Source organism: Hypanus sabinus, chromosome 5 (assembly GCF_030144855.1).
Source record: "Hypanus sabinus isolate sHypSab1 chromosome 5, sHypSab1.hap1, whole genome shotgun sequence".
In the NCBI taxonomy this organism is placed as follows: Eukaryota; Metazoa; Chordata; class Chondrichthyes; order Myliobatiformes; family Dasyatidae; genus Hypanus; species Hypanus sabinus.
This window is the reverse complement of record NC_082710.1, coordinates 139,371,793-139,384,107: the sequence shown is the minus strand read 5'-3', so window position 1 is coordinate 139,384,107 and position 12,315 is coordinate 139,371,793. Positions and strand designations below refer to the sequence as shown.

General features: G+C 40.3%; 1 protein-coding gene across 4 annotated transcripts in view; it reads right to left on the bottom strand.

Annotated features, from left to right (window-relative positions):
* Positions 1-12,315, bottom strand: part of LOC132394386 (protocadherin-9) — a 798,119-nt gene that overhangs the window by 291,567 nt on the left and 494,237 nt on the right. The window contains exons 2-3 of one of the 4 annotated variants that reach the window (XM_059970457.1): positions 12,078-12,279; positions 5,932-5,976 (exon numbers count right to left, since the gene is read on the bottom strand). In XM_059970457.1, coding sequence (XP_059826440.1) covers positions 5,932-5,976; positions 12,078-12,279 — 247 coding nt within the window. The remainder of the gene's footprint in view (positions 1-5,931; positions 5,977-12,077; positions 12,280-12,315) is intronic. The other 3 variants (XM_059970458.1, XM_059970459.1, XM_059970460.1) reach the window with 3 other exon arrangements.

Genomic DNA, 12,315 nt, shown 5'->3' with positions numbered 1-12,315 from the left:
TTACTCCGAGCTCTACGCAAGCAAGGAATTACACTGCACCATGATGTATACGACAATGAACTAATGGAATCTGAAATGCAAAAGGATGGGGCCAGCCTCGGGGTGGAGGAGCAGCACCTTATATTCCGACTGGGTACCCTCCAATCTATGGCATCAAATCGATTTCCCCTTCCAGTGAACAAATTTACCACCCGCTTCCTGTATTCCCCACTCTGACCTTTAATTTCTTCTCACCTGGCTAATACTTCCCCCTGAGGCCCCTCCTCCTTCCTTGTCTCCTATGGTCACTCTGCTCTCCGATCAAATAGCTCCTCTCCATGCCTTGACCTTTCCCACCCACCTGGCTTTGCCTATCACCTTCCAGCTAGACCCATTACCCATCCCACCCCACCAACTTTTTATTCTGGCATCTTCCTTCTTCCGCCTCACTCCTGAAGAAGGGTCTTGGCCCGAAACGTCGACTGTTTACTCTTTTCCATAGATGCTGAGTGAGCTGTTGAGATCCTCCAAAATTCTGTGCGTGTTGCAAAAAGCAAGGACTCTTAGAGTTACTGAGAGAATCATTGGGACAACCTAGATGTTCTTAGAACCAAAACTGACTATAAGGACTAATCGGCCTCATTCCTTCCTGTAACCATCTTGTAAAAGACAACACATCAAGCCCTCCTCCAGGTTTTATAGAGAGTCAGAAGGATCTGCAGATGCTGGAATCATTTAAAGAGGGCTAGAATATAAGAGCAAGGACATACTGTTGAGGCTTTGCAAAGATGGAATCTGGAGCAACATACTATCTGTCAGAGGAACTCAGTGAAGGAAAGGAATTAGCAAAATTTCATATTAAAATCCTGCATTAGGACTTAGAAGTGTGGTGCAGGTTTTAAAACTTACAAGCGTTAAGCGTTCTGCGACTTGCTATCTCCACCATCCTATAACTGATAGGTTGCAAATCACACCCACCACACCTCAACCCTTTGCTTGCCCAGGTTAATCCTTGACAATTCCATGCAAATCTTTCAAATGATCAGATTAAATGCATGGATGCTTGCTATTGATCATTCTCCTCACAGAAATTGATTACCCTTTTCAAGAGAAGTGCTTTTTTCCCAAATTAAATTCTATTCCATTCCATTCACCAAGTGGAGAGGAAATGGAGTGAGACAGTGGTCGGGGATTTGAGCAGTTTAGCAAAATTGCAGTACCTATACTTAGTGGCCACTTTATTAGGTACACCTGTATACTAGCTCATTAATGTAAATATCTATTCAGCCAATCATGCGGCAGCAACTTAATCAAAGTATAAAAGCATGCAGACATGATCAGGAGGTTCAGTTATTGTACAGACTAATCATTAGAATGGGGGAAAAATATGATCTAAGTTACTTTGATCAGAATAAAGTTTAATATCTCCAGCAAATATTGTAAAATTTGTTAATTTAATTACAGCAGCAATGTAATAAATGATAAATAGATATAGAGAAAAAATACTGAATTACAGTAAGTATATATATGTCTATTAACTAGTTGTTAAAAATATGCAGTGAACAAAATACAGAAATAAAAAAAAGTAGTAAGGTAGATTCGATGTCCATTTAGGAAGCAGATGGATTGTTGGCACCAAACAGGGTGATTTGACAATCTCAGAGACTGCTGTTCTGGGATTTTTACACCTCCAGAGTTTACAGAGAATGGTGTGAAAAAAAATCATTCAGTGAGTGGCAGTTCTGTGTGTGAAAATGCCTTGTTAATGAGTGAGGTCAGAGGAGAACAGCCAGACCGGTTTTAACTGACAAGAGACAACAGTAGCTCAAATAACCATGCGATACAACAGTGATATGAAGAAATCTCTAAGTGAACATGTCAAACCTTAAAATGGAGGGGTACAGTGGCAGGTGACCACAAGGATACAGAAACACACCGTCAGCAGCCACTACATTAGGTACCTCCTCTATCTAGTATAGGTGGCTAATGAATGTATAAGTTAAGCCTGCACTGTAAAATAATTACAAAATACAAACTCTTTCCCCATCCGGAACAAATTCGCACGATTAACATAGTTAAATAAGTTGAACAAACTGTGCACTGAAATTCAAAGTCTTTGACTCAGCAGGTCAAAATAATTCTATTAAAATTATTAATAAGCGAAGTCCTTTGCTCTGCTTACATAAAAGGGTCTTGCCAAACTGCAATCACAAATAACCCAGGAAGCAGACGAGCTCACTCTGTGCAATTTTCATAAAGAAATATGAAAAGGATTATGAGACGCTTGGGAGAAGAGTGTAAATGGCATGCCGAAGCATGCTGATCTTATTACAGGAGGGAAGAGCAATGTAAGGGGAATATCTGTGGAATGCCTTACCTAGCTGGGAGGCCTTTGGGGGTTAATGTGACATTTTGATATATTTTCTTTGCAAGGAATATAACAAGATGAATGTGCTTATTCACTTAATTAAGAGTGAGAGAAAGATACTAATTTGCTTTATTTCAGTATTTGTTTTGTTCATAAGCAGGTAGTGACTGTAGATTTTAAAGACTGCTGTGTTAAATGTTGGTTATGGGTTAAAAGCACTTGCTTTAAAACATCCAAAAGCATTTTATTTAGATGCAACATGACTTGATATGGGAACTACTCTGCATGTGACTGCAAGAAACATGGATGGTACTCAGTACACCACAGACAGCAAGCTCCCCTCTATGGACTCTGTCTATACTTCTTGCTGCCTTCATAAAGCAGCCAGTAGAGTCAAAGACCCCAACCAACCTGTCATTCTTTCTCCTTTCCTCTTCCATTGGGCAAAAGGTACAAAAAAACCTGAAAGCACATACCACCAGGCCCACAGACAGCTTCTATCCCACTTTTATCAGACTCTTGAATGGCTCTCTTATACAACTGGATAGGCTCTTGGCCTCCCAATTTATCTTGTTATGATCTTGCACTTTATTTGTTACCTGCACTGCACTTTCTCTGTGGTTGTTATACCTCATTCCGCATTGTTATTATTTTACCATAGGCTACTTTGATGAAGTTGGTAAAGAACTGATCTGTGTGGACAGTATGTAAGATAGGTTTTTCATTGTACCTCACTGCATATGACAATAACAAACCAATTCCCATAAACTCTGTAATTCTCTTCATTAATATCTCTGACACCACCACCCCTTTCTCCATCTCTGCCTCTTACCTTTAGTTGTCATAGTCCCGTCTGGCAATTCCCCATTACCTCTTTAATTGGGCCCTAACCCCCTTGCCTGATTTCCAATCATTCCCAATTCAGTAAATTACACACACCTGCTTCCCATCAGTAACTTCAGGATAAAAACCCTGGAAACACAACAAGGTACTGCCAGCTTATTGGTTGATTCTGGTGTGAGTAACCTTGGGACATGGTTCTTAGGACTGCCAGTTCTAAGTCTAGCATCGTTCCTGGATACTGATTCCATGCTTGCTATGACAATAATGCCTCCATGCCTGTGTTCTGCACTTGGGTTTGTCCACCGCCATGCTCATGTAACATTAGTCTCCTTAAAACTTATGCCTTTTGACCATTTGCCTTAATATCTATTTCTGTGGCTTGGTGTTTAGTTTTGCTTGATACTAGCTAATCACTGCAGATTCACCAACACACCTACGTAAGGCTGCAACATGGGCACCTGGCTCATGAGCTGACGTGGCCCATCAGATTCACCAATCTCCACTGGCTTCAAGCATTAACCCCGGGACAATATACTCAAATTATATAATCTTGATTGAAACCACACAGGTAGTTTAGTTTGCCATCAAAGAGGTCTCTGTGGAGCTATAAACCAAATCCGAGAAAGCAAAAGCTAAATGTGCACACTGCCATCCACAGTAATTTAACAAAACCCTTCGGTGTGATATCAATCAATATTCCATCTGAAAATAATAGGTTCCAAGGAAGTTTGCAGAAAGTGAATCAATCTTACTGTGGGAAGGAGCAGCCAAATAAAATCTAAAACTTTCACCTCCTTAGAAAGCACCTGAATTGCAAGAAGTCAGACATTCGCATTGACCCTTACTAATTTTAAAGCAGCATCATAGAAAAGCTCCTATCCAGATGCATCATCACTTGGTGCGTTGCCTGCAGTAGATGAGCTGCTTCTACCAGTCACAATGTTTGAAAAGGATTGTATTAAAAAGAACAAACTGACAGGAATTAAAGAAAGTTCTACAAGGTTTTTTTTTATCTGAGGAGACTGGAAGAAATGACGGAGAACTGTGTACATAGCTTTACACATTAGATAACTAGACTCCCTTTTATGAACTCTGTCTACGCTTCCCACTTCCTCGATAAGGCAGCTAACATAATCAAACTACCCTCCCACTCTCTTCTCCACCCTCTCTGCAGGGAGAAGCAACAAAATCCTCAAAGCACATACCAGCAGGCTCAAGGACATGATATTGGACTATTAAACTGTCCCTTGAATGATAAACTGGACTTTTGAACTCACAATCCACCTCGTTATGAAATTACAGCTTATTGTCAGCCTGCATTTCATTTTCTCTGCAACTGTAACCCTTTATTCTGCATTATTTTTCTCTTTTAACATGTACTACCTCAGTGTACTGATGTGTTGAACTGATCTGTATGGATGGCATTCAAAGCAAAGTTTATTAATGTACTTCAGTATATGTGACAGTTATAAATCACCTTAGCAGTTGCCGTAAGTTAGCAAACCATCCTTGGCACAGAAACCCTTTTCCAATCTTGGCAATCAACTGTAAATCCATGTGGTTTATGAATAAAAAAACCACAAAAAATCCAGTTATAATTTACCGTTTATTAACACCAATTGGATCATTTCATTCAGAGGCCACAAGAAGTCAGGTTGTGGGACAGAAACATTCAACAAATTCTTCCACTTGAACACACACTTCCAGAATTTTAGTATGGTCTAAAACATTTTACAACTATTGGTGATCCTGTTTAGTAAGGGCCAGATTGGTGGAGACATTTGTGCCCAGTTTTATATACTAAATGCACAATATGCTGAGGTGTTCACACGAAGCTCCGTTTTAATATGAAGGCAACTAAACTTCTGAATCAGAGTTCAAGATCAAGATAATGATCAAATGTCGTGAGCTCAGCGCATAAAGTAGCGGGTGAATTTCTACCTGTCTGTCATAATAATGTTATAAGAGGGATAAGTGTGAGCCAGCATGCTGGAGATAATGAGTTTATTGTCCTTCCACACAGAGAACAGGGGATCTTTATTACATCTACCTGAGAAATCTTAGAAAATTGTATCATCCAAAATTAAGCGCATCAAACAGCATCAACGTACATTTTATGTTTAAGCAGATTCAGTATTTTATACACTTCTGCCTTAGATGTGAAGGCATTACCAGCTAGGCCATAATGAATAACGAACAACATGCCAGAATGCATTCCTGGATTGGCTTAATGGGAGGTGAACTCCGTATCTCAACTTGACCAGGAAAAGTCTGATACTGTATCAGGTGCCAATGGTTCCCCATTTCCCCCATTCTATCCGTTACCAATAAACTACAATGGAAATACTGCAGCTTCAGTCCCAATCCAACACAATGGTCTCTGGGTCGATGCGCGCGCTGGAGTGTGAAAGTGGCGGGTGTGCACCCCCCAGATCACTAAAGGTAAAACACTGGAGAAACAATTAAGCAACCACACAAGTCACCGAAAACAAATGCAGAATATCTTTGTACTACCTGGGTACAAGACAGGTACACTATGACCAGAATCATTAGAACTAATACCTATTCAAAAATATTGTCAACGGACAAAGTACTTTTTCTTTCCCTTCCTAACAATTAGACTTGTGATAAGATCTCAGAGGCTTCTTAAGGTGTTTATAATGCAGATTATGATCTCTGAGGATTTCTTGGATCATATGTGAACATCAAAACAAATTATCTTACTAAAGTATTACAGGTACCTGTAGAAACTCTGTACATGATATTAGTTGATGAAGGCATGTACACTGTAAGACAGAAAACAGTTTTAATACTTCAGCGTATCACCTCATGCAAGGGTCAAACAGAAACATTGCAAGAATCTATTCAATCTGCATCTGCAAACTGGTGTTGATGAAATAATCACAAGGTAAATGGTTGGTATAGAACTCCTCCTTTCATTATATCAATGGCAACCTCAAACAATTTGTTTCATGTACGTTAACACACCCATTAAAATAAGAGATAAATTCAAAAGAAGCAGGTTAATAACAACATCATTAAGGGTAATTTCAAATCTCATGTGTTTAATCAATCAACAAGATTCAAAGAGCATTCAGTACCTCCGTAGGGTATAAGATGCACTTGAATCAGTCTCTGCGTTCGCAACTCCCATATCAAAATATCTTGTGATCATAATCCCAGATTGCCAACCTGTTCCAGTCTGCATCGTGCACTTGGTCTTCAGAATCTTGGTATTAGATACTTTTGTCAGATCTCGAAGGGGCATCGATGGGCATGTACAGTACAACAAAAGTTAATTTCCAGGTGCATAAGGAAAAATAGAGAGGGGAAAATGGGACCAATGGGATTGCTTTGGATGGATCATTTGAGTTGAACAGTTCATTTGGTGTTCATACATTAAATTGTAACCTAGTTTTGCAACCCAATGGCATGAATACTGAATTTTCTAATTTCAGATAACCAACATCCTTGACACAAACATCACACATAGACTCACCCATCTGCTTCAATTTTTTTGGCTTTGCTCACCTCTCCTTCCTCTGGTTCCATTGGTCCATCATTCCCTCCCCATCATGGTTCCACCGATCACCTATCAGCCTCCAGCTCATTCTCCACTACCTGACTCTGCCCGACCGCCACACACAGATGCACACATTTCAGAGGCTTCCCTCTTTGAAGCTGTATTGACATTCAAACCTTACTCTATTGGCTGTTTCTACTCTTCCATGTCACCTCCCAGCCTGTGTCACTATTTCCATTCTTCGCTCTTCCATCTGCCTATCACCTCACTTCACCTGGATCCACCTACTGCTTGCCAGCTCTTCCCTCCTGCTCACCCTACTTATACCAGCTCCCCTGAAAACAAACACACACACACACAATTCAAGACCCAAATTGTTGACCTGTACACCCTTTCCCTCCAAAGGATGATGATTGACAAGTGAGTTCTTCCAGCCTCCTCTACCTTTCTTGGTCTAATGTCATTGTAAGTTCGAAGTAAGAAATCTTCCTACACAGCCCTGGCAAACACCAATTTCCTGTGCTGTCATCTGTATTCCCACATCTCACACACACTCACATTTCATGTGCCCAAGATGGGAGCATTTCATTTGACAAACTTGTTCCTTAAGGGATCTACTTATTTTTTTAAAAAAATCTATTTTCCTCCAGCTACAGTAATCAGATTTGCTCTTAGTCTATCAGTTTTGTCCAGTATTTCATTGCCTTGCTGTTTAAACTTTATCTTCGCTATCAAAGAAAAGCAATGAAGCATTGAAAAAGATGTACCTATTTTACAGACAAAATTCCTAATAAGGAAATGAAACATACTCTTTCACACTTACTCCTACTTTCTGGGCTTCTATGAACAAAACAGTCTTCTCTGATACATGCTTGTTCTGCTTTCTTGAGTATTAGGGTGGCACAAATCACATATAGCTTACTTAACTTTAATAAAATCTTAGGATGTGCTACATTCTCCAGTTCCACATATTATGAATTCATCATCTCATGAGCACATAACCTTTTTTAGACTGAACTTTTCTTTGGGTGTCTTTTTGCTTCCTTGACTGTCAGGGTGGAAACATTCATGCAGCACACATAGTGTTCCCTCTCAAGGGAGGAGTTAAATGCAACAAAAAAAAGTGATTAACAGCATGGATAATTATTTAAATACAGAATGCAGATAAGTGAAGTTAAGAGGGATCCAGTGTATGAACCACAAAATGTTAGCAGGCAGGTTCAACCAGAAAGTAAATGATATTTTGGTCTTTAAGGGATTCAGGCTTAAGGATAGGGAGGTCTTTGTTACAGCTGTACAGTGTGTTGGTAAACCCGCATTTGGAATACTGTGTAAAGCTTAGACCATAAAACCATAAGCAGAGTTATCCCTCTTGGCCCATTGAGTTTGCGTTATAAACCTCAGCATTATATCCTTGCTTTTATCTTGTAGTCCTCTTGAAATGAAAGCTAACATTGTATTTGCTTTCCTTACCACCTGTGAGGCAAACTTTAGGGAATCCTGCACAAGGATTCCATTATGTGATTTAAATATCCCTCAGAACCTGATTCTCCTGCCTTCTCCCTGTTAGCGTTGATACTCTGACTAATCAAGAAACTATCGGCCTCCATTTTAAGAATATGCATTGCCTTGGCTTCCGCAGCAGTGTGTGGAAATGAATTCCTCAGATTCACCACCTTCTGGCTAAAGAAAGCCCTTCTCATCTCTGTTCTACACAGACATCCTTCTTTTCTGATGCTCTACCTTCTGGTCTGAGACTTTCTCACTATACAAAACATCCTTTCCACATTCACTCTATCTAGGCCTTTCAATATTTGATAGGTTTCAGTGAGATATTCCTCATTCTTCTAAACTCCTGTACAGGCCGAAGTGTTGAAACATTCCTCATAATAAACCCTTTAATTAACAGACAGGTTTATATGAACCTCTCTGGACCCTCTCCAATGCCAGCACATCTTTTCTTAGATAAGGGACCCAAATTTTCTCACAATACAAGCGTGGTCTGACCAATGCATTATGAACCTCCTCATTATATACTTGGTTTTATCTTCTAGTCCTCTAGAAATGAATGCTAACATTGCATTTGCCTTCCTTACCACCCGCAAGTCAAACTTTAGTGAATCCTGCACAAGGACTTTAAAGTCCCTTTTCACTGTTGATTTTGAATTTTCTCCCTGTTTAGAAAATAGTCTACAACTTTATTCCTCATTTTGGGCACCTTGCAAGGCAAATGCAATGTTAGCAGCTATTTTCCTAAGACTAAAATATAAAAACAAGGATGTAATGCTGAAACTTTATAAGGCCTTAGTCAGACCTCATTTTGAACATTGTAAGCAGTTTTGGGACCCATATTTAAGAAAGGATTTGTTGGCGTTGGAGAGGGTCCAGAGGTGATTTATGAGAATGATCTCAGGAATGAAAGGGTTAATCTATGAGGCGCGACTGATGGCTCTGGGCCTATAGTCGCTGGAATTTAGAAGAATGAGATTGGGATCTCAGTGAAGCCTACTGAATTTTGAAAGGCCTACATAGAATGGACGTGGAGATGATGCTTCCAATAGTGGGAATGTCAAGGAACAGCCTCAGAGTAGAATGACATCCCGTCAGAACAGAGATGAGGAGGAATTTCTTTTGCCAGAAGATGAATCTGTGGAATTCATTGTCACAGACAGCTGTGGAAACCAAGTCATTGGTTTTAAAGCTGAAGTTGATACGTTCTTGATTAGTAAGGGGGTCAAAGATTATGGGGAGAAGGTAGGAGAATGGGGTTGAGAGGGATAATAAATTAACCATGACAGAATGGTGGAGCAGACCTGATCGGCTGAGTGGCCTAATTCTATTCCTGTGTCTTATGGTCTTATCCAAAAAAAAAAGGATATATCAGTATTGGACACAGTTTGTTTGAAATTTAGCAGGTTAATTGTGAGGGTGAGATGTTCAGTAATTTGTGTTTGTATTCATCAGAGTTTGGAAAAATGGGGGGCAATCTGCTTCAAACAGGTAAGATCTTAATGGCAAATTTAGAGATGCTTTCACTGGCAAGGGAGTCACAACCAAGAGGACATGGCTACAACTTAAGGGACAGATCATTTGAAACTGAGGTGCAGAAATTTCATTTTTTAGAGGATGGTGAATTTCTGCAATTCACTGCAGTAAGGATGGTGGAGTCCTGGTAGTCAGACATATATAAGGTGTAGCACTAAGTATTTAAAAGGTGGATGAATAAAAGATTACAGGAAACAGGTGGAGAAGAAGGGTTGAGATCAACCATGGTCATACTGAATGGCAGGGCAGACTTGAGGGGTCAAATGATCTATTCCAGCTTATATTTTCTCTTTCTTGTGTATTCGGGAAAAGTGAAAGAATGGGAAGATGTCATATATTTTGGGCACTCGGAATTGTAGACTTTAATGTGTTCTGCTGAGCAGGCAGCATACATACACACCAGATCGAATGTAGAGAGGTCCTTCTCTACTCAAAAGGCAAATCGAAACAGATGCAGAGCAATCCAACAGGGCTCTAGATTCTTTAGTTTCTAAATGCCACAATATCAATGTGTCGGTTCCATTATTTCCACTCTGGTTTCTTCTGTGGTTGATGTCCTGATATCTGCAAGTCTTGGAACTGGGTCTGTAGGCCCTGAGGGGGACTGTCCTGGGACTGGAAGCCTATTTGTCAGTGGGGGGAAAGAGGGCTGTTTTCACACTTGTTGCTTACCATATATCGGCTGCGTTTTGTTGTGGGCATGTTATATTAGCACTGGAAAGTGTGGCAACACTTCCAGCTACTTCCAGCACATCCTCGGATTGTGTTGGTTGTAATCTCAAATAGCAAAATTTGACGGTATGCTTCATTGAATATGTGACTAATAAATAAATCTAATCTCTGTTCTTCTCCTCATTGGGCACTATCTTAAAATGATCCCTGTGGCAATAAAAGACAGAATTTTTCTTCAATTACATACAAAAACACTGGACCTCACTGAGGGGCGATAGATTCTTTGCTTTACCCAATGACATTAAATGTACTGCTTTAATTTTGACTTGGTTTGCAGTTATAAGGAACAGGAAGATTTGCTTACGTCCCCTAACACACTCACTAGGAGCTTCATCCTTCATCAAGATCTGCTATCTTGAGCCTGGTCATAGCTTAGATGAGATATTCCTGGAACGCAAGTGAATAACTACAAGTATACATCAGAAGCAGGATTAGGCAACTCGTTCCTTGAAGCTTGCTTCACCATTCAATAAGATCTTGACTAATACGACTGTGACCTCCACAGTTACTCCCCGCAGTAGCCCTTCATTCCTTGTTTATCAAGACCCTTGGGAGTTTAGAATCATAACTTCATCAGCAGAATACAAGTCAGGAGGATAATTAATCCACACACTCTCCCATTCTATTTCGCAATCTGTTTGTCCCATAAACCCAAGTGTTAAGATATCACATTGTAAAGCAATGATGTCTGATCAAAATTCAAATTATGCATAAATTCAGGAATTAAGGCTCAGCAGGAAGCCAATTGGATCATACAAGATAATGACTTATATGCTACTCATAAATAACTTTAAGTGGCAGCAAAATAGGATTTGTAAAAATCTCATTCAAGATCAGGCCTGATAAATATTCATAAACTGATGCAACAGAAAATCAGGTATAGAAGATCAAGTTACAATTCACACACAAAAACAACCATCAGGGTGGAAAGAAACTCATGCAATAACCAATGTTTGTTTTTCTCAATGATTGGAAATTAGCACCTAGGTGTCCGTGACCCTTTACACAATAAATAGTCATAACAACTATCTATGCTCGCTCGCTAAAATTACATTTGTAAGGGGGGGGGGGAGAGAATTTGAAGAATGCTTTAATTGTAGTATAGAACCCAGACCCTAGAGATGTGAATGGGAGGAGGTGGTGTGACGGGGAAAACCAATTGAGAAAAATGACCATCAGTTTGACCATCTCCCTGATTTACCCATTCTCACAACCAACCACGCATCTCACCCCAAACACAATTGATTCCCAGCAGCACATACACTTTGAAACTGCACTGTTATGGAAAGTGATATCAGTTACTTTCTAATTTATTTGTTGTTAAAATGAGGCTTCCTTCAAGACCATGAAACTGCAAATCTCCATGTCTGTCACAGAGTGAAGAGAGAGCTCCACAAACATTTCAGTACAGCAGTAATCTGAGCAGTGGATCCACGTGCTGGTTGGGAACACGTTAAGATTACGCAAGGGATCCAATGAGAGCTGACTTGTGACGGGGCAGACTTCAGTGTAAGGTAAAGATCAGTGTGGTCCCTGGCCTTGAATGCACAGCACCAATGTCTGGAAGAGGAAGAAGCAGTCACTTACTGGAGTTGGGGTCGGAATTGCCATCGGCTTCGGTCCTCTTGTCTGGGGAAGCCTGCTCGTAGAACTCGTCCTGCGGCTGAACCAGAGGGAGAGGGTGTGAGATCAGCGGGCCACCATTTACCGGCTCGTGGTCTCCCAGACCACTATCACTGCAGCTTTCCTGGGAGCCATCAGGGAGGTGAAATGTAACGCGTCTCTGAGACTAGAAAGAAGAGCAAAAAACATGGGCGTTAATGCT